This window comes from Callorhinchus milii, unplaced genomic scaffold (assembly GCF_018977255.1).
Source record: "Callorhinchus milii isolate IMCB2004 unplaced genomic scaffold, IMCB_Cmil_1.0 Scaffold5, whole genome shotgun sequence".
Taxonomy (NCBI): Eukaryota; Metazoa; Chordata; class Chondrichthyes; order Chimaeriformes; family Callorhinchidae; genus Callorhinchus; species Callorhinchus milii.
In genome coordinates this window covers 57,126,848-57,149,309 of record NW_024704746.1, presented here as the reverse complement: position 1 = coordinate 57,149,309, position 22,462 = coordinate 57,126,848, and the positions used below count along the sequence as shown (strand labels likewise).

The following is a 22,462-nucleotide window of genomic DNA, read 5'->3' as shown; positions in this document are numbered from 1 at the left end:
TACTCACCTCTTTCACCAATAAATTGTTGCAAATTATTTTTCTGCAGACAACCTGTTCTGCAAATTCAGCATTTGTAAATGTACATACTTGAAATAAAAACATATCACTCAATACTTTTCACATTGTGGAGTCCTGTAGCTCAGTGGTTAGAGCACTCGGTTTGCAAGCGAGAGACCTGAGTTCAATTCCAGGCAGAGGGCGAAATCTTGGGCAAGTTTCCTTACTCCACACAGAGCCTAATAATAATCCCTCCAAAACAAAAAACAATAATACATTGTTCAATCCATGACTGTTTGTGGGACATTGCTGTGTGCAATTGGCTTCCGCGTTCGCCCACAAATATACAGTCAATTCACTTTACAGTATATCCTGTGAAGCACTTTGGGACGTCTAGAAGACGTGAAAAGCGCGATATCAAATGCAAGTATTATTATTATTATTTATTATTATTGTTTGAAACACATAACAAACCAACATTCTTTACTGGCGAAGAACCTTTTCCATCAAAGATATTTTATTGTTGTGCTTTCCTTTTCAAGTCACTGCCAAATTATCTCCAGAAAAACAAATAAAATTAACCATAATTCATATTTGCTTTACCTAAGTGGACTGATGGATTCAAATCATTTGTATTTTATGAAAATCCTCTTGAAATGAGCCAACACCAAGATCTAAACTCTTCTCTTGAATGCTGTGGATTAAATGCTTTTATAACAGGAATGACAGTTGTGCCAACAAAAAGAGAGATGTGTAACAGTTCACTTGTGTTATGCATGCAAATAGTGTTTAAGAAAAACATTATTAAGTTCTGACGTTTAGCTACATACTGCAGATGAGTTTTCTCAACTAAGCAGATTGCCAATCTCTGAGCTACATGCTAGTGGTGGTAATAATAATAATAATAATATTAATTGCATTTGATATACCACCTCTAATGTCAAAATATCTCAAAGCTCTTCACAGGCATCAGGCAATTGCTTTAAAGTAAGGTGACTGTATTTGTAGGCAAACATGCCAGCTAATTTATGCACAAAAACATTCCATAAACAGACATGAAGTGAATGACTAATTTATCTGGGGGATTTGTTGGCCAGGACACACAGAAAAATCTACTGTTTTCTTATGGGATTTTTAACATGCAACTAAACAGACAGATGGAATTCAGTTTAGCATCTCATCCAAAGGATGCCACCTCCAACAGTGCAGTACTCTCCCAGTGCTATTTTGGAGTGTCAGCCGAAATACTGAGTGGAGTGTCAGCCTAGACCCTGCATTCAAACTCCCGATTTAGGACATTCTCAGAGGTAGCCTCTTCCCATTGAAGTACATCAGAGAGTAACCTGGTGTGACACATAATTGAAGGTTTCCTGTAGTAAAGTGGGCTCAAGGTTAACTGGGTATGAAAACAATGTGGATATCACATACAATGCAGGTAACAGTAAATGAACACAAAAAGCATTGCATCAAATGCAAGGGTTTAGATTTATTTTATAACAGCTCATCATACAAAATACTGTACTAAATAAAATGTTTCCTTCACAAAAAAACATATACTATTGTAACACATAGTATCAGTCCTGTACACTGAAAGCATATCTTATAGAGGAATTCAATGTACTTATTAGAGAAAGCAAACCCTATAAGAATACATTCCTATCTCAATTGGTAGTACTCTCACCTCTAAGTCAAAAGGTTGGGGATTCAAACCCCATATCAGGTCTTGGACTGTAGACTGTGCTGAAACTTCAATATGCTGGAAGCGTGCTGCATTGTCAGAGGTGCTATCCTTCAGATAAGATGTTAAACTGAGGGCCATCTGCCTTTTTAAAGGTGGACTTTAATGATCCCATCGCACTATTTCAAAAGAGAAGGGTGTCCTGGCCAATAATTTTACAATATATAGTTTGGGACACAACACGTCAAGCAAATGCCGGGATGGGGGAAGGTAAACTAGATGGACCATCGCCTCGCAAATTCTTATATTCTTAATCCTCAAACTCACTTATGGCTGTTTGCAAGACATTGCTGCCTGCAAACTGGCTGCCATGCTACAAAATACACACAGCCACATCACTTTACAGTATATCCTGTGAAGCACTTGAAACATCTCAAAAAAGTCATAAGGCAGTATATCAAATGTAAGCATTATTATTATTAAGGATCATTCAAGAGGGAACAGGTTTGGTGTTATGAAGGAAATATTTGGGACAGACACCAGGAAGTATTTCTTTACACAGAGGGTAATCAACAGCTGGAATGGATTTCCAGGAGTATAGGTTGCAGCCAGAACACTGGACTTATTTAAACAATAGCTAACTTTACAATGGGAAGGCACTAAGGCTGAAGGATCTTCTTCAGATGCACTTTCAACCTCCAATGGAAAACTTGCAAGGAAGCTGGTCCAAAGAATTTGGAAAGTTCACCAGCATTTTAAAAATACAATCCTGGATTGTACCATCAAATTATTTGAAAACAATTCACATCAAAAAACAACTAATTTCACTTGAATCCAAACTAATGACAGTCTGATTGATCCAGAAATGATCCACACAAACACTGATTCAATACGTCAAAAAGTGTTGAGAGTTTAATCATAAATATTTGCAAGATCATCGGTGGTGATTAATTCTAGACACATTAAATAATATAATGTGTTGCAATTCAAACATATTTGCCCAAGCAATAAATTATCCAGCTATTGGTTTTCAAATTGTTGTTTCTACACTACGTTCCGAAGAAAAAAAATAGTATTATACGACTACAATGTCTTGAGTAAAATCCAATTAATTGTTCCAGACCTGACTTTTCAGAAATAGATGCATAAATGTTTGTGGTTAACTTTCAACCTCCAATGGAAAACTTGCAAGGAAACTGGTCCAAAGAATTTGGAAAGTTCACCAGCATTTTAAAAATGCAATTACACCTTTGACCGTAGAAAATGATTTGCTTGCTGTCATACCTTTCCCACGGCTTCTGAAAGTTGAAATTGCAATTTACTTTTATTAGCTCCTTGAAATAATTAATATTATCCCTTGCCCCTCAATTCTGAAAAGTAGAAAGCCATATGGAATACAAGGATGATCCTCTAACCAACGACCTACAGAAAACTATACCAGGAACAATGTACAGACATTTTCTTCTTAACATTTTTGAAGATGGTAGACCCGGAATTATATTTTTGGTCAGGAAAACACATTTCTAAGTGTTTTTTGGTCAGCTGGATGACTGACACATTCGGAAACCCATCACTATGCTTAAGAGTATCCTCTGCAGAGTTCCATGCATTCCACCTATACATGGAAATTCCAGAGATAGTTGTTGGAATGGAATGTCCACTCTCTCCCTGGAGGGACATTTACACAATTCCGGAAATATTTGGTGCAGATTGGCAAAAGCCAAGGCTTAGGGACCCCAGATTTTGGTTGGGGTACTGATTAAATCTAATCAACTAAAACCTAAAGCTTACCATTGAGGGCACTGCCTAGCAAGCTTTCCTACCTCTTGTCCAGCTAGTACCATCCTACCCATTAGGATTTTGGCTTGCAGGGTTAATAGGAGCAAAAAGATGCTTACCTCTCCACAGTGACTGATCTGTTCTTCCAAGTCCTGCCTGGCTGGGCTGTCATCAGCAGCATCTGGAGTTCTGTGGACCTGCCTGGCTCTGGAACTGGAATACTGGGACCGACACAATTGCCAAACATGTCACCTGCGAGCCAGTTAGGCTCCAAAGAGACCCTGCATAATCCATGTCCTCCTATGAGTGAGGGGACTTGGTAAATAGATGTGCTTGACCTACATTGAGATGTTGCTGTCCTTGAAGAGGGATGAGCATGACCAGAGTGCCCTTCGCCCCTTCTCAGCGCGATCCTTCAGGGCAGTGTCCAGGCTGAAGTTGGTTTCCACCACAACCCCGAGGTGTGATAAGAAACAACAACTGGGATTGATGCCACTTGTATCTTCCAATAAATTCCATCGATGTCTTCTCTTGAGCCGTGCAAAACTATGAATCCATATTTAGGGGCACCCACCATGTCCCACCAGTCGGCCAAGTATTCAAGATGGCGGGTGCAGTGCTGAAGGTCCCCAGGTGAGTCCGCTAGCAGCACAATATCATCCACAAACAGAAGCGTTGCAATCCTGTCAGGCAGGCCTGGAACACATACACCAAGTCCTTCCCATCTATGCCATTGAACAAGTCATTGATGAACACATTGAATAGGATGGGTGACAATGCCTTGTTGACTTGCCTTATCGTTGCCTTATTTCCCCTTTTAAGAGGGGCTCAGCGAGTCATCTGTTGATTCTTACTCGCATCTTGGAGCTGGAATACACATTCTGGATAAAATCCAAGATTTGGCCATATATTCTCATGGCTCCCAGTTTCATTATGAAGGCTTCATGAGGCACTAAGTCGAAAGCCTTGCAGTAGTCGATGAATGCTATGTAGATGTGTTTCCCAGTAGCCTTACACCATTCTACAATCTCACATGCCATCAATTTCCACTGGGCAATATTGCTATAACAACAACAACAACAAGATTCCATTTATAGAGTGCTTTTCACGTCGGGAGGACGTCCCAAGGCGCTGTACAGTTGGGTCGGGACCCGAGCAGGGGGGAAAAGGTCAGGGGGAGGGAAGAGAGGGAGCGAGGAGGGGGTAGAGAGTCGAGAGGGGAGCTGAAGGCACGGTCAAAGAGAAAGGTCTTGAGACCGGCCTTGAAGGAGGAAAGGGAGGAGGCAAGGCGAAGGCACTGGGGGATAGAGTTCCAGAGCCTTGGGGCTGAGAGGCTGAAAGCCCGGCCACCGATGGTAGGGCTGTTGGGGCGGGGGATGTGGAGCAGACCGGAGCCAGAGGAACGGACGGTATGGGCAGGTAGGTAGGGGGATAGTAGGTCAGAGAGGTAGGAGGGAGCAAGGCCGTGAATGGCCTTGTAGGTGAGGATGAGGATCTTGAAATCGATCCTCTGGGGGATGGGGAGCCAGTGGAGGCGAGCGAGGGTGGGAGTGATGTGGTCCCGAAGCTTGGTGCGGGACAGCACACAAGCTGCAGAGTTCTGAATGACCTGCAGCTTGTGTAGGGAGGTGCTGGGAAGGCCGGCGAGGAGAGAGTTCCCATAGTCCAGCCTTGAGGTGATAAAGGCGTGGACCAGAGTTTCAGCAGCGTGAGGGGTGAGGTAATGCTGTAGTCTGGCGACATTCCGGAGGTGATGGAAGGCGGTGCCAGTTGTGGTGCGGATGTGAGTGAGAAAGGACAGCTCAGGGTTGAACAGAACACCGAGGTTCCTGAGTGGCTTTGAGAGGTGGAGAGTGCAGCCTTGGATGCTGATGCTGTCAGCGCCTGAGGTGCGGAGGTGCTGACGTGAGCCAATCAGGAGGGCCTCGGTTTTTCGCACGTTGAGCTGAAGAAAGTTGTCTCTCGTCCAGGACTCGATGTCGGACAGGCAGCTGTCAGGTCATCGGTGGTCGTGGAGTTGAGGGTAGAGGAGGAAAGGTAGAGTTAGGTGTCATCCGCATACATGTGGAAGTTAACTCCATGTCTGCGGATGATGTCACCAAGAGGGTGAAGAGGAGTGGACCGAGGACAGAGCCCTGAGGGACACCGCACGAGACAGTGCGGGGGGTGGAGGAAAAACCATTCGTGGAAACAAAGTGAAGACCGTGGGAGAGGTACGACCTAAACCACTCAAGGACAGGGCCTTGAAGGTTGAGGTGGTAGGAGAAGCGGTGGAGGAGGATAGCATGGTCGACCGTATCGAATGCTGCCGATAGGTCGAGGAGGACGAGGAGGCAGAGGGAGCCCTGGTCACAGATGGTCAGGATGTCATTGGTGACCTTGACCAGGGCAGTTTCTGTGCTATGGGCAGCACGGGATAGGACTTGCCAAAGGAAAAGCTGAAAGAGAGCCATATTGCCAGACCAGTGAAGTTTAGATCACCAGAAGTTCATACAGAAGCTGTACAGCTCTCTGTGCAAGATGCACCAAGAGGACTGCATACAGTTCTTGTTGCTGCACAGACCCTGGATGATCCCCAGTATTAGAGGAATGATCAATGAGAAAAACATTAGATAAGCTCAACTTATTCAGTATTGAAAAGAGATGCATCAGAGAGGATTTTATAGTGGTTTACACAATTTTAAATTAGATTTAGCAAGTGAACTCAGAACAATACTTTCGGATTCAATGAGACAATAGAACAAGAGGACACAGATTTAGGGTTGCAACGAGCAAATTCATGAGACACCAGGAAATATTTCTTTACCCAGAGAGTTACCTTCAAACTTGCTAAAGTAAACCCCTCTATTCATCAACTGCCTGCTATTAGCAACCACCCTGGAACAGTCCCAAACCGATTTTCCATAATAAACCATCCCTTTTTAACAACCACCTGTCTAATGCATCTGTTGTGGATTGAGTGACAAAGTGGTTTTTTTGAGGGATTATGACCTGTGTAAAGTGATCCATCAAGTGACTAACTACTGGGATCCAACTTAATATACGTAACCCCAAATTAATTACTTGAATTATATGTGGGTTTAATAAATGAACGGTTGCGGCTCATGTCCAGATGAACAAAGAAATAACAATATCAAATTACATTTGCATAGAAGCTTTCACATTGGGAGGATGTCCCAAGGCACTGGATAGTCAGGGGTTTGGACCCGAGTTGGGGGGATTCTTAAAATAGCAAAGAACAAAGAAACATTCTCACAAGTGCAAAAACTGGTATACTCTGTTGTACCCCATCATATATTCAGTTTTAACAATAGGCATTTTTTTTCTCAACATGCTTTGTCTCAGAATAATTTTAATTGACTTTTTATAGCGATTAACACAAAATAGAGAGAACCCTTCAAAAAAGTCAATTTTGTAATATAAAATATTCCAGGCTGTCACAGGTCTGTAAGACTACAAAGTTGCCACATTTCAAAGACTTTTACAGATGAATGGTAACCGATAGATACTATCCAGTAATCCTAGAATAAATTATTCAAGTCGCAATGGTAAAGAATGAATCATGCTTTAAGGATTTTGTTCTATAAAAATGATGACCTTTGGGTGCAGTTCTCAAGGTGACTTTTGATAGTTAACCTCATCTTTTGAACCTCCTCTCTTGCATTTCCATATTGTTCTTGTCATAAAATAGAAAAATGCGACCACACTTATTCTGCGGAATTCGCCACAAACAACAACAACAACAAGATTCCATTTATAAAGCGCCTTTCACGTTAGGAGGACGTCCCAAGGCGCTGCACAGTTGGGTCATGACCCGAGCAGGGGGGAAATGGTGAGGGGAGGGAAGGGAGGGAGCGAGGAGGGGGGAAATGGTCAGGGTGAGGGGAGGGATGGGAGGGAGCGAGAAGGGGGAAGAGAGTCGAGAGGGGAGCTGAAGGCTCGGTCAAAGAGAAAGGTTTTGAGACTGGCCTTGAAGGAGGAGAGGGAGGAAGCAAGGCGAAGGCACTGGGGGATAGAGTTCCAGAGCCTCGGGGCTGAGAGGCTGAAGGCCTGACCACCGATGGTAGGGCGGTTGGGGCGGGGGACGTGGAGCAGACCAGAGCCAGAGGAACGGAGGGTACGGGCAGGTAGGTAGGGGGATAGTAGGTCGGAGAGGTAGGAGGGAGCAAGGCCGTGAATGGCCTTGTAGGTGAGGATGAGGATCTTGAAATCAATCCTCTGGGGGATGGGGAGCCAGTGGAGGCGAGCGAGGGTGGGAGTGATGTGGTCCCGAAGTCTGGTGCGGGACAGTACACGAGCTGCAGAGTTCTGAATGACCTGCAGCTTGTGGAGGGAGGTGGCGGGAAGGCCGGCGAGGAGAGAGTTCCCATAGTCCAGCCTTGAGGTGACAAAGGCGTGAACCAGGGTTTCAGCAGCGTGAGGGGTGAGGGAATGGCGTAGTCTGGCGATGTTCCGGAGGTGATGGAAGGCGGTGCCAGTTGTGGTGCGGATGTGAGGGAGAAAGGACAGCTCAGGGTCGAACAAAACGCCGAGGTTCCTGACTGGCTTTGAGAGGTGGAGAGTGCAGCCTTGGATGCTGATGGTGTCGGCACCTGAGGTGCGCAGGCGCTGACGCGAACCAATCAGGAGGGCCTCGGTTTTTCGCACGTTGAGCTGAAGAAAGTTGTCTCTCCAGACGCCCTCCTCCGCCGCAAACGCCCTCCTCCAATGCAAACGCCCTCCCTCCGCTGCAAATGACCTCCTCTGTCACAAATGCCCTCCTCCGTTATAAACACCCATCTCTGTTACAGATGCCCTCCTCTGCTTCAAACCTGTACACAGTGTGCTAGTCCCCGGGCCTCTCGTGCTGTTTGCTGCTACTGTGGGCAGAGCAGCTGGGATTGTGGAAGCTGTGCAAGCGGGAAATCGGCTTTGCCCGGCACGTGGTCTAAACTGAGTTACTGTGACAAATTCTGGGTAAGTGCTGTACTATTCAAATTAACATTTTTAGTATTTTAAACATATCACATTTCTCCACAAAATTTCTCAATTTTTGGCAAATATTTCCACACTTTTCTCTTGGCCCAGGTCATAAGCCTCCTAAACACAAAGAATTGTCTTCTATGAATTGTGCACAAGGTGTGGGGATACCAGTGAGATATCCAGTATCTAACTGAGGTTTTATCAGTTTGGTCCAGAGTGTATAAAATCTGTAAATGGAAAGTGGTAGTGGTGAATGTCAGTTTCTGAATCAAAAGCAAGGCAAGCACAACTACAATAAGAATGAGGAAGGTTTGAAAAAATCTTATCAGAACGTAGACATTACAACTTATTTATTTGGGTTTACATATATTGACATATGTTGTCTACGTGGTCAGATTTGTGATGTGTTTGTTGTTTGCGAAATAAGTATTCCTGATCAAAAATAAGTTCTGGTGTTTGATAGACAGTTTCAAATGCCACTATTGGGAAAAGGATTTTGTCATTCTGCGACTTTAAGAAGGCAGTATTAAGGTTGAAACTTCATTAACGTATGTGAAAGTGAAGACACACAAAAGTTTTTCTAGTAAGATACTGTGCAGAATCACCCTTAGTGTTTTTGTATCGTACTTTGCAGTATCGTACTTTTTTAAAAAAAATTAAAACATAAGATACAACTGGATCATCAATAGTATAAACTATTGATAAGTATTCTTTTGTAACATGACTATATTGAACTGTGCACAATAGAAATAGGTACTTTAAATGTGCTTCACAGTAAACACGATTTCATGCTGATACAAGGTGCTTTGTAAGCATGTGTCGATGTAACACTACCAATTAAGATGTAATACATTATTTGTTGGGCTTGAAAATTGAAGGCTATTGGTTGTTAGTTCAAATGCAGCTGTCACTATCAATTCAGGTGACGTGTCCTGTTCACTTTAGTGGTCAATTGCAATACTTTCCACATAGTATCATAAAATGCTCACAAGCATCTGTTTAAAAAAAACTGCTTAAAACCAAAAAGTGAAGTCATTTTGCATCCAGTATATGAAAGAACTGCAGCATATCGTATTATTGCGATATTAATCGATTCAATGGGGTGTCAAAAAACAGGTGGTTTGGATTCCCATTGCAAAAAATGGCAATTTTTTTTAAATTTTAAGATGCCCAAGATTGGCCTGTCGTGGTGGGGTCAAGAAAACATTGTACAGTTTGTAATACATATCACTGAGCAGAAGGAATTTTTCATGTAATACTTTACATATACACTATAATGCCTATAAATACTAGAACTAAAACTGGATTTGAAATGACCCTTTTACAAATGATTTGCAATCAGTTACAGTTAATGTGAGTGTCAGGTTTTCGAATCCTAAGTGACTGCTTCACTGTGCAAATTTTATTGAAGAATAAGAAAACAGGCTGAATAACTCAGCCCCATTTATCTCCTTCTCAGCTTATCAGGAACTACTGCTGGAAATGTGCAACTGATAGATACTTTGGATTATGCCATACGGGTGCTGGACAATCTGGGTGCATTAATATTTGTAATACTCTAAGATCGAGGGAGTTCCTGAGTTTAGGTCCATAGAATCGGAAGGCTTGGTGCTGGCTCAGTAATGGACTTCAGCAATAATAATGATAATAGCAAGTCTAATACTGGGGAGAGGAGGAATGGGGCCAGGGGCAGCAGAGAAACAGAGAGAAGAGGAAACTGGAGAAATAAAGGGATGCTAGGGTGTGAAAGGGTTTATAGGTGAGGATCTTGAAATCATTCTGTAGAGAGACAGGTGGGTGTGCAAAGTTTGGTGTGGGTGAGGATGTGGGTGGTGAATTTGATAAATTGAAGTTTATGGGTGGTGGAGCTAGGAAAATCAGTGCATTGGAAAAGTCTAGGCAGGAGGTGATTAAGGCATGGATAAGACACGTGGCAGATTCAGAGTGAGGTAGGAACAGAGGCAATATATGATATGACATACCTATATGACCGTTACATCATACTGTTTATAATTTGGATAGATTTGGAGTTAATAAGGAGATGTTTTAACTAGCTCTGGCAAAATGTTTTAGCTTTGCTATACAACATATATTGTTTAAGATGAATGATGCTGTATGTCATCAGCAGATGCAGCAAATGTCCACAGCTGTCATCCGGCTCTTGTTCAAAATTAGACTAAATTGCATGCAAAATTATAATTTAATTTATGTTCCATATGAGTACATTTGGAAGTTACAAATGGCTGTAAGTGAATTTCATCAATGAATTTCTGCTCTGGTATAAACTACATATGGGAAAGTAAGATGAATGCTTTCTCTCTTAAGGGCAGTATATAAATTAATCTGTTGTTTCTTCTTCAGCTTTTCCTCATCTAAATCCTTTTAACCAGTGTGAACACCAGAGTTGTCAACACCAGCAAGTCATCCTCCAGCTTGTTCAAATTACTCCAGTTAACAGTGCTGAATTCTAATTGCTGAAGTTTTAATTCATGGTAAAGCAAGGTATGTTATGATATAATGAAGAAAATAACTGGGAGGATATCCATTCTTGCAGCAAACACTCACCCTTCCAAACACAGCTAACATCATGAATATTAAGAGCAGCTTGAAATAGACATGTGTAAACAGCACAACATTGCCATGATTTCATAAACCTAGTAATTCTTGCTTGGGCAAATAGCTTGGTTATCATACTCAGTGATGTGTGAAAGACTTGGGAGAGGATAACCAAAATAACTGAAAACTTTGTGCCTATATTTCCCAATTACTGATACTCCTTCCAGATCGACAGAGAATTAAATGTATATCTTGGTTATCTTAAAAGTTTTCAAAATTAAAATACACGATCAGAAAGTGCAGCCTTACTAGAAAATGCTGCTGTGAAAGGACATTTGTGGCTTCCTCTGATGCAGGTCCATGAAGTGGCAATGCTTTTATGGATTTGGCACTGGCACCCAAATCTGAGTCTTGGGAAATTAATTTTTCTGACATGCCAGTTAGGGGCGGCTCAGACCAAAAAAACAGCTAATTAGATTTCCTGGTGCGGTGTAATCAGAGGCAACACGTGAAGGTCTAGTTTACAGAGTCTGACTTTTTTTAAAAAAATGGAAAAAAGTCATTAGTCCAGGAAAAAAAAGGGAAAGCGCGACGGTTAAGGTAACTGAATTATTATCAATAGGTGGTGTATTTTGGTGGAACTAATATGCTATAATGTGTTACATTAAGGTAAGCAATAGGGCTTTTACATTGTTGAGAAGCTTATTGGTAATATGATTAGGCAAACTATTTTCAGCACTAAATTAATGATTTGATGGGTCGTTTAAGCTATATTGCATTTTGATGCTCCACTGTAAACAATCACATGCTCAACAGTTCTCAGTCATATCTTCTTTACATTTCTTTAATTTGATAAATACAGTAGCAACACAGAATCAGAGAATCTTACAGCACAGAAGGAGGCCATTCAGCCTATCGTGCCTGTGTCCACTCTTTGACAAAACTACCAACTAGTCCCACTCCCTCACCTCTTGCCCCATAGCCCTGCACAATTTTTCCTTTTCATTCCTTTATAGTTGTAAAGATGTGCAAGAACCTCACCCAAATTTAGGAACAAAGGACATTTTTGAAAGAAACTAGACAGCCCTTTTTGTTTGATCCTAATTTCACATTGTTCCCCAAAATACAGTCAATTCCCTATACAGTATACTCTGTGAAGCGCCTTGAAACATCTTGACAACATGATATGGTAGCTCAGTGGTAAGAGCACTCGCTTTGCAAGCGAGAGACCCGAGTTCAATTCCAGGCAGGGTGAAACCTTGCGCAGGTTTCCTTATTCCACACAGAGCCTAATAATAATCCCTCCAAAACCAAAAACAATAATAAATTGGTCATTTTCAATCTACGACTGTTTGTGGGACATTGCTGTGTGCAATTGGCTGCTGCGTTCGCCCGCAAATATACAGTCAATTCACTTTACAGTATATTCTGTGAAGCGCTTTGGGACGTCTAGAAGACGTGAAAAGCGCTATATTAAATGCAAGGATTATTATTATTATTATTATAAGGTGCTATATCAACTGCAATGATTATTATTATCATAACATAATTTTTAAAATACATGTTTACGGTAGCAAAACGTAAAGGGTAATATTCTTATTAAAATGCAAACTGACAAAAGGAAAAGGAAAAACAACACAAGATATATGGAATGGATATATGTTCCATGTTTAAAAAAAGCAGACAAACCGTTTGGGAATTTGGCGAAAGGATGAGACATTGGAATTAATGATCTGGCAAAATCTAATAAACTGGTGGAACAAGTTTGATGGGCTGAATGGCCTCTTCCTGTTCCTGATTTCCTATGCTCCCGTGTTTCATGGTCAAAGTCAGAAGAAAAATTACATTTGAAATCGCAAGCAAATGGACTGACAATTCGTAAAATATGAGCTTACTCGTATATATCAGGGTGTTTTAGTATCTATTCCATGTCAGATTTGCAGCTACTGAGATTAAACATTATCTTCTTTGAAACTGAATTATTAATAAAATGCATCACACAATCCAATAATAATCCATAAAACTAACTGATCCATCCTTGCAAAATTACTATACAGAGACAAGGCACTTCACAGCTTCAATTTCTTTGTGTCATTAGAAAACAAAGCAAGAAAGTGCAATCATGAACCATACTCTACAGATCAATAATACGTTACAGAGTATCAACATGATTTGACTTCCCAATTGACAGTTTAATGTACTGAATGAGCTTGCTCAGTTTTCATTTGCAGTGAGGCTGAATTCCAGTTTTGTTCCTGCCTGATGATTGTGTGCACATAAACTCTGCAACTCATTTATCTGTCTAAATTGTCAAATCAATGTTAGATCACTTGGCACCTAGAATTCAGTTCATTGCAGACAAAAGAAAGGCAATAACGCATATGTTTTTAAAGTTGCCTTATAGAGATGTTTAAACTTGTCTGCATCCTTACCTCTAGCACACAATCAACTGGAAATAACAATTTTGCTTTCATAGATCTCCAATTAAAACCCTCTTTATTTAATAGAACACTTTATTCAACAAAATGCAGCAATACTCTTCCAAAATGAGCTTTAAATAAATTTGATACATTTACATTCTACAAAAAATATTTTTGATGACGATAAGATAATTAAAACTGCAACTAGATATGTTTAAAAGTTAGATGAGAAAATAGAACGAAAGCTATGGCGTACACTCAAAGGTGTTTGTAACAAACGTCATTTGTTATTCATCATCTCAGTTTTAAAATATTGCTTCAGATGTTCAATAAGTGGCATCCCAAACTGTAGACCTAATTATTGCATTGAAGAATACAAGAATATAATTCTAATAACGCAATTTTAAAATGCAATCGGAAATATGTTTTGTTTTATTGCAACATTTTGATTCCAATCTCTTAACAGTACTTCAGCCATGTTGTCAGTTCTCAGAGTACCTCAAAGTGTGTTTAATTAGAGGTCAATATGAACAAATAATTCCAATTGCAATATATGACTAAAGCTGTTTCTTGTACATTAGCTATAGTACTGTTTAAATTCAGTATACTATACGCACTTCAATAAAATTGCATTTTATGTATTCAACACTTTAACCTTGAACCATATTAAGCTTTTAGAAATCATCAATACATTTCAACATTAGCAAACATACATTTGTGTAACTAGGCATTTGTGTTACTGTGCATGTCACTTCTGATTAAAATAGAAGATAATAAATTTATTTAAAGCTGTTAAAACAAGTTGGCATAAATACATCACAGCTCTAGAGCCCATATTTACTTTAAATACTCCACAAACTACAACTTGCACTTATATAGTGCTCTTCATGCGGGTAGGATCTCGGAGCACTTAAACCGACTCATCTCAAAAATGGTTACTTTGTATACTCACTCACCCACTGAGCTCTGGTCTGATCAGCAGCAATCAAGGGGTTAAACAACATCAGCAGCTGAAGAGCATAGACCATGCCTTGCTGTATTGCTTTGAAAGTTAGGGAGTTGTAACGGGAAGCACAAGGAAGGAACTATCTGTTTATAAAAAGGTTTTATTAGCTCTTACATCTGACAAAACATATTAAAGTGTTTGGGATTTGAGTGGATGGCTCCAATGTGGCACCAACATAGTGATGATAAGAAGAATGGCCTCTTGTGCTGTGAACTTTCTGTGGAAGCTATCCTGCAGCTATTAAAATGACTATTAAAATGAGCAGATTAGGGAGGGAAAGAGGGAAAGAAGTGAATGAGTATCATTCACTCAGTCTGAGCAACAGCTTGGAATATTTAGTGGCACTTAGAGGGTAATGAGGAGTTTATTTCCTGTTCTTGTGGCCTTGGACATCCTACCTCATCAGTTTGATAATAAGAAATTGTGTTCTGAAAATGAAATACTGCAGTGCAGTCTATGGATGTTATGAAATTTTATTAAAACATGCATAAAGCTGCATGAAGCACTCAGTTGCAAAAATACATTAACAGTTACCCGGTATTAGACCAGCTAACCATAAAGACCACAAAAAGTCAGTCTCAAAAGTAATCATAGGCAGAGTTCATTGTATTCATAACAGACGAACACTTTGCAATACTTCATAGCATTACGTTTTTCCTTAAATGTATGTAAGAAAATTCCACTCGGCTATTAAATCCATTAAATGTAGTCAGAAAATCCCTGTATATAATCTGAGCGTGTTCCCTCTGGTATTTTGAATGTTTATTTGGAAAAAAAACAGACCCTCTGGGATCCACTTAGTCCTTAGTTAATATAAAGGAGAGAATTTATACACTCAAAACAGAGCTTATGATAGGTGAGAAAGCAGCTGTGATCATAATGTGTTCCAATTATACATAAATAAATGTACTATGGTTGAAATAACGTTTTTTAATTATCTTTCAAACTGCATAGTCTAGTGCTGATGGTCCAACATTATTTTATATTGCATTAATGCAACTAGCATTAATGCAATAGCAATTTGCATGAACATACTTCAGGTACCCTCCCCTTTTTTTGGTCAGCGAGCAAGTGCCACATGCAGAAACCCATGGCTATGCTTAAGAATAGTTTGAAATGTAATACAAAGGGTTGGGAGCTGAAGGGAGAAAGATGATAAACACGGGCCTTGAAGAAGGGATGGAAGGGAGCATATTTACATGTTACAAAATATCTGCTTTTCTATAGTATTTAAACAAGCATCATTGCCACTGAATGTGTTACTTCAACCTTTTATTTGGTAATATTTAGTAATAAGTGAATGGAACAAAATGAATGTTATTGACCATGGCTCTGCGAGACAATAACTTTCTTCTCCCCCCCCATTAAAAATGTTCTAAGGTTGAGACCCCTTGAGTTAACTCTGCATTGGGAGGGCGTCAACCATTCTAGCACAGCCAGCATTTGTGCTGACATTGACATTTAAAACGTAAAAGAATTTGTAAAATAAATAAATCAATTAAATTCTTTGAAGTGAGGCTTTTTCAGTTGCCACCTTACCTTTCTGGTCATGGAAAAGTGTGTTGGTGGATCTATTCCATAGCAGAAGCCATTGCTACCTGGGATATGGTATCTGAGTAATCTATTCTGAAACTAAGAACACTGACTGCTTAGGTGGCTTGGAAACATAGTACAATTTACTTAATTTAATTTTCTGATTATGGAATGAAACACTGGCTACCTGACCAATGCTGATGTTGTTTATTGCTCAACCATGAGGCTGAGTGAAAATTGTGACTGATGCTGGAGGAGAGTGAATGGAGCCCAGAGAGTAATAATAATCCTTGCATTTGCCTTATGTCTTCGAGACATCTCAAATTGACGTCAGTGAAGTGACTGCATATTTTGCGGGCGAAACACGGCAGCCAAATTTCATCCCTCAAAGTTATTTCATTCATCAGAGAATTTTGGTCTGACTTTAAATGTTTCTGTTACATAATATATAATAATAAGCCTTGCATTTGATATAGTGCTATTATTATTCTGTACATAATAACAATAATAATACTTGCATTTGATATAGCACCTTAACATGTCTTCAAGAATTCTCAATTTTTTTTATAGAATATACTGTAAAGTAAATTGACTGTATATTTTATGGGCAAAACACTGCTGTGCGTGGCAGCCAATTGTACACAGCAGTGTCTCACAAATAGTCATGGATTCAGTGACCACACTATTTTTATGGTCCATGGGGAGCATATATATCTTCTACCATGCATGTGGAGTCCCGTAGTGTAGTGATTAGCACTCTCATCTCACAAGCAAGAGGACCTGGATTTGATTCCCTGGCAGGGCGAAACCTTAGGCAAGTTTCCTTAATCCACATGCCTGTTAACCTAGCAGTAAATGGCAACCTGGTTGTGAGTCAATTAGCAGATCACTTCCCAGGGGTAATAACCCCTCAAAAAAAATTGGTTGCTCAATCCACTATTGTTTGTGGGACACTGCTGTACACAATTGATTGCCACCTTTCGCCCACAAAATCCAATCAATTCACTTTACAATATATTCTGTGAAGCGCTTTGAGACTTCTCAACGATGTGATAAGGCACTATATCAAATGCAAGGATTATTATTATTATTGTTATACACAGATTAGATAGTTCAAACACAGATTAGATAGTTTTCTTTTAGGAAATAACATTATGGGATATAGTACATAGGTAGTTTGGGACGTATGTGCATGCGACCGCCAGGAAGGTGGAAGGCAAACTAGATAGACCTTGGACAAAACGCAAAATACTGCAGATGCTGGAAATCTGAAACAAAAACAGAAGTCACTGGGGACACTCAGCAGTTCAGGCAGCATCTAGGGAGAAAGTAAGTGAGTCAGGGTTCAGGTCCACGACCTTTCTTCATAGATGCTGCCTGATCTGCTGAGTGTTCCCAATGACTTCTGTTTTAGATGGACCCTTGGTCTTTTTTCGTCTAACATTTCTTATGTTCTTATGTTATGTTATTACTCACAAGATTAGAAAGTGGTTTGGGTGAAGGCCGTTCTGCTCATCTGATCTTATTTTTCCAGAATACCAACCTGACTGTTTTACCATCACAGCATCAAGCTATTTTATAAATGAGTCCAGAATCCTGGCCTCAACCACCATTCCTGATAACCTGTTCATTGTTAATTACTCTCTGGGTAAAGAAATACTTATTCGTGTCCGTCCTGAAATTGAACATCCAGTTCTGCAGACAGAATGTGTAAATCTAAATGCAGAATAAACAACCCATGTTCATTATTTCACAGGAGAAGAAGGACCAAATGCAATTCTAAACCTGTATGCTCTTTTTCAACTGTTTTGGTGCATCTCAAATTATTATTCTGCATTTACTTTCTCAATCCCATGTAATATTTCATACACTTCTTATAAGGTGCCTTACGAGACATCTTTCAAGACTGAAGAGCCCTAGATTGTCCAATTGTTGCTCATAGAGCACAACAGAGCTAAAAGAATGACGTCTGGGGATCTAAACTAAACTGATTTAGCAAAACGGCCCAGCATCCCATTTGCCTATTTTATTGCTGTTTCGGTTTTGACATAATGAGCGACAAGTGAACCAACACCTCTAGATCAGCCTCCCCCCTTGGCAAGTTCTGTCTCTTTCATGGAGTACATATGTTTCCTGTACTCTTATTCTCACTGTACATATACAGAACTTTGGTAAATACATAAAGCATCATTTCAACTAAAGCATAGTGGACTGAGTATAGCTGATTAAAAGTATTAAACTATTGAACCATATGGCTTAATTATATTGAGCACCATTAGCAGACACTTCAAATTCATGATCCTTTTTAAATTGAAATTACATTATTAGAAAGGAGGAGTATTAGGATTTCAGGCCTACTTGTCAGCCAGCCACCTCACATTATTGCCATTCCTTATTTATAATTATAAAAGTCTCCTCAATGAGAGACCCACGACTAAATTATAAACCCGACAACCTAATAACTTTGTAATCACTTTTTTATCCAATGAAATTATCATTTCTATTAAAAATAGAAGACAGGCTGGTAATTTATTCATAAAGATCTAATTATTGTAATGCTTTTAAAGCCCTATTTATACTGAATAGTTAGCAATCTGTTTTTTTGCCAAAAAGGCTGCTTCAGAAATATAATCCACACTCTATCAAGCAAATTTATACTGCAGCCTATTTCAAAAAATTCTAAATAATTTAAGACTGTTCAGCTCTGGCTAGCAGAATCTATACATGCACTTAGTTACATGTGAACAGAGCTCTCCTATCAGGAAGAGCAGTTTTGAAGCAGAAAATAAAAATCATTGGTAGCGATATCAATGAGAATAAGACAGTAAGTACCCTCGTGAATTCAGTAAAAGTTTGCTTGCTTTATCATTGCTGCTAAATGTGTGAAAGATATTGAAAGCATTAAAACAACACTCTTGTTTGCTTGTTCAGTTTTTAGGAATGCTGGCAAACATTTTCAAGCACACATCTTCAAAGGGAACCACCTAATTTTGAGGGGAAAGAAACATTAAACATGTTCTGCAACAACATGTCACAGGCAACTTTATGGTCCTCAAAACTATCCTATTAATTGCTTTCAAATCAGCTGTCAAATGGGAAAAGTAAGACCACTTATTCCAGTGTGTTAACTGAGAAACAACTTTCTTGTCTGCAGACTTGTGTTAAATTTTCAGAGCACATTTTAATTAGACTGATGCTAATACGGTCAAACTTATGTAACAAACAGTTAATTTGCTTGTGTAAATGTTTACCACAGATTTTGCATCTGATTTATCAAATGCTTCTGAAAATTATCGCAACCTTTGCAAATAAAATAAAAAGTGCCGTTTCCCTTTGTTTTGAGAAGATACATTTTGAAGCAATTAATTTCAATTAAAAGCCCATTTTGAATATTAAGAGTAAGAGGAAACGCTTGTTACAGTATGAGATGGTTGATCATTTTTAAATAGCATCGTCTCAAGGCCAACCCAATGAGATAAGAACTAATAATATTAGATAAAATTCCTCAGGTGGTATGAGGTATCTAAATTAAATATAATGAACTAAATAAATGCAAGACCTAAAGTTTGTTTTTCATCTTATATTCTTCATACATCTAAGTTTTCTGGTATTGTAATCCATTCCTTGCCAAGAGGCCAAAGTTCTTGATTTAGTCCCATTGATGTGCACATCAACCAAGGTTTCCCACTTGATGGCGAAGTCCAAGATCAGGAACTCACTAAATGGAAAATGATGACAAAACAAAAACGTATATCCTCTCATTTTGTGTATTTTACAATGGCATTCCAATGAACTGCATTAGCATCCTGACCAATAAAGAGTTTGTTACAAACTTAGGTCAATGTTGGACTGACCTATCTGCTATCAAACATTTGCTTCTTTGAACCCCAATAACAATTTTTTACAAATCTAGAAGTCATTGTATGTATCCATTCAGCAACACTAGGACTTTTCATAGTGATTATTTTTGTGATCATCTGAAATTTGTTATCTTGTGGAGTCCTGTAGCTCAGTGGTTAGAGCATTCGCTTTGCAAGTGAGAGACCTGAGTTCAATTCCAGGCAGGGCAAAACCTTGGGCAAGTTTCCTTACTCCACACGCCTAATAATAATCCCTCCAAAACCCCCAAAAAACAATAAAAATTGGTCATTTTCAATCTACGACTGTTTGTGGGACACTTCTGTGCGCAATTGGCTGCCGCGTTTGCCCACAAATATACAGTCAATTCACTTTACAGTGTGTTCTGTGAAGTGCTTTGGGATGTCCTCCCGACGTGAAAAGCGCTATATCAAATGTAAGGATTATTATTTATTTATTTAATTCTGCTGACATCAATATTTTCTTAATGCATCTGATGTTGATAGTGCAAATGTGCAACTCAGTTTTGATTTAATGATGCAGCACAGATCAATGCCCATAGGCGATAAACACTGTGAATCAATGGTATGATTTACAGTCATAGCTAGATTGTTTTCAGCATGCAAGTCATCTTCTCCAAAAAATAATTAATAATAATCCTTTGGACCGTTTTTCAAAAAACAAACAAAAGTTAGTTGTTAATTGTACAAGATTTGTGTAAGACTAGGGAAATTTTAGAACAGGTCATTTTGTGATTACCGTGCATTAGGTTCAAAGTTCCAGTATAAATATTTGAAATTCAAGGAATCCCAATAATGGTGTTATGTTCTCACCACTCAATATGTAGAAAATTATTTTATTCTCAGATCACAAATTACAAATTAAATAATTCTACCAAAAACCCAGTCAGTTCTCCCTCCTTGCTTTTCTACCTCCTGATCCCTTTTCATTGATCCCAGTCAATTGCGCCTCATTTTCTTAATGGGTTCACAACATCTTCCCCTTTTTGGTTTCTTATTTTTCTCTGTGTCTTAGTCTTGTTCAATTAATCTCCTTGTTGATTTTACTACTCTTCCTAATCTCGCACACGTTTCACATTTTCCAATGTAGTCCTCTATCTGCTTATTTATTCCCGGTCAAAACATGACTTCTCTCGCTCTTCTTTTCACTTTTTGTATTTTTCTATGTCCTTCATGTATGTTTCTCAATATTCTATTCCAGAATTCTTTTGGTATAATTATTCTATCTCCTCGATATATACCTTTTTGCTGGTATATATAATTCTGTACTCCCAATATGCTCAGACCGCTTCTGGTGCCAACTCTTCGGTTTTTAGACCATCCCTTTTTCAGCATTGTCTGAATTGCCTTACTTATCCTCTCTCTTTTGCTCGCTTCTCTAATCTTTCTCCTGTCTTGTTGCCTTTTCTATTTCCCATACCTGGAATTCCATTTCTTTTTCTAGTTGCTTGTCCTCTTCATTCACCTTTTGACTGATGGCTCAACTTAATGTGTCTGCCATATATAGTGCATCTTTGTACACCACTTCTATAGCAATTCTGCCCACTGTCTCAATCTCTTCTATATTGTCGGCCATGTTTTTCTAAGTGAAAATTTATTTTATCCTGGATTATAGACTCTAGAAGTTTCCACACTACTGTGGATTTATCCTTATGTCCCTTTTTGTACAGGAGAGTAACATTTACAACCCTCCAGTCTTCTGGCACCACCCCAGTGTCCAAGGAGGATTGAAAGCTCCTTACGTTTTTTTTTATCCACTTCTGCATTGCCTTGCATAATGCCCATACCAATGACATACATAACACTCCTTTCCGCTAAACATCTCCAAAAAGGATGCACTGATCCACACTTCTCGCATGTTTCCTCTTTATTTGTTTGCCTTTTAGGCCTGTATATCCTCCGTACTCTATATTCCTTATCGGAATCAACCCAGCTAATTCAACTCTGAGCTAATTCATCAGTTTTCATCTTCTCTTCTGCATTTCTATCAATGTCCCTTGTGTGTGTTTTGGACATTTCTTCTATACCAAATATTTGCTGAGCATTTTAGAGCATTAAAGTCTCCTCTTTCAAGAGCTTGCTGCACATTTTATTATATCTTTCAATCCTCTTACAATTTGGTCTCTGATCATCTCTTCTCTTAAAGTTCCATAATTACGTTTTACTTAGTGATCGTAATACCACACTGTATTGATGAAATGATTCCATAGGTCCGTGCTTCCTTCTTGCAAATTTGTATCAATCTACAGTGACATTGTTATGTCCACAACATCTTTCCGACATGACTTCTATCATCGCATCTAATGGCATGCCCACATTTTTCTCCGTTGTTGCAAAGTAATCCCTTGCTTCTTCTCCTGCCACATTTAGGAAAATAACCGACTGCTGTAGTTGTGCAATTTCTTCATATTTCAAAATCCCACTCAAATCTTTGTCAATTATCGTTAAGTTATCGTCTAACCTCAATGTTCCCGGTATTTGTACATATATTGTCGCGGCATCCGGCTCTGTTTCCCCAAGACTCATTTTGTCTTCTTTTATTGTCCCTGTTCAAGCTCTTAGTCGTTTCCAATTCTGTTCAGTTTTACTTCTGACACCATATTATGTTTTCAACACAATGTGTAGAAAACACTTTTATTTTCAGCTCACAAG

The 22,462-nt window shown here is 39.3% G+C and overlaps 1 protein-coding gene across 2 annotated transcripts in view; it reads right to left on the bottom strand.

Annotated features, from left to right (window-relative positions):
* Positions 1-22,462, bottom strand: part of tbc1d22a (TBC1 domain family, member 22a) — a 237,953-nt gene that overhangs the window by 79,572 nt on the left and 135,919 nt on the right. The window contains exon 12 of one of the 2 annotated variants that reach the window (XM_042334835.1): positions 19,518-19,650. The exons of the other annotated variant lie outside the window; for it this stretch is intronic. Coding sequence (XP_042190769.1) covers positions 19,640-19,650 — 11 coding nt within the window. The 3' untranslated portion in view covers positions 19,518-19,639. Of the gene's footprint in view, positions 1-19,517; positions 19,651-22,462 lie in introns of those variants that run through there. 2 annotated transcript variants of the gene reach the window in all.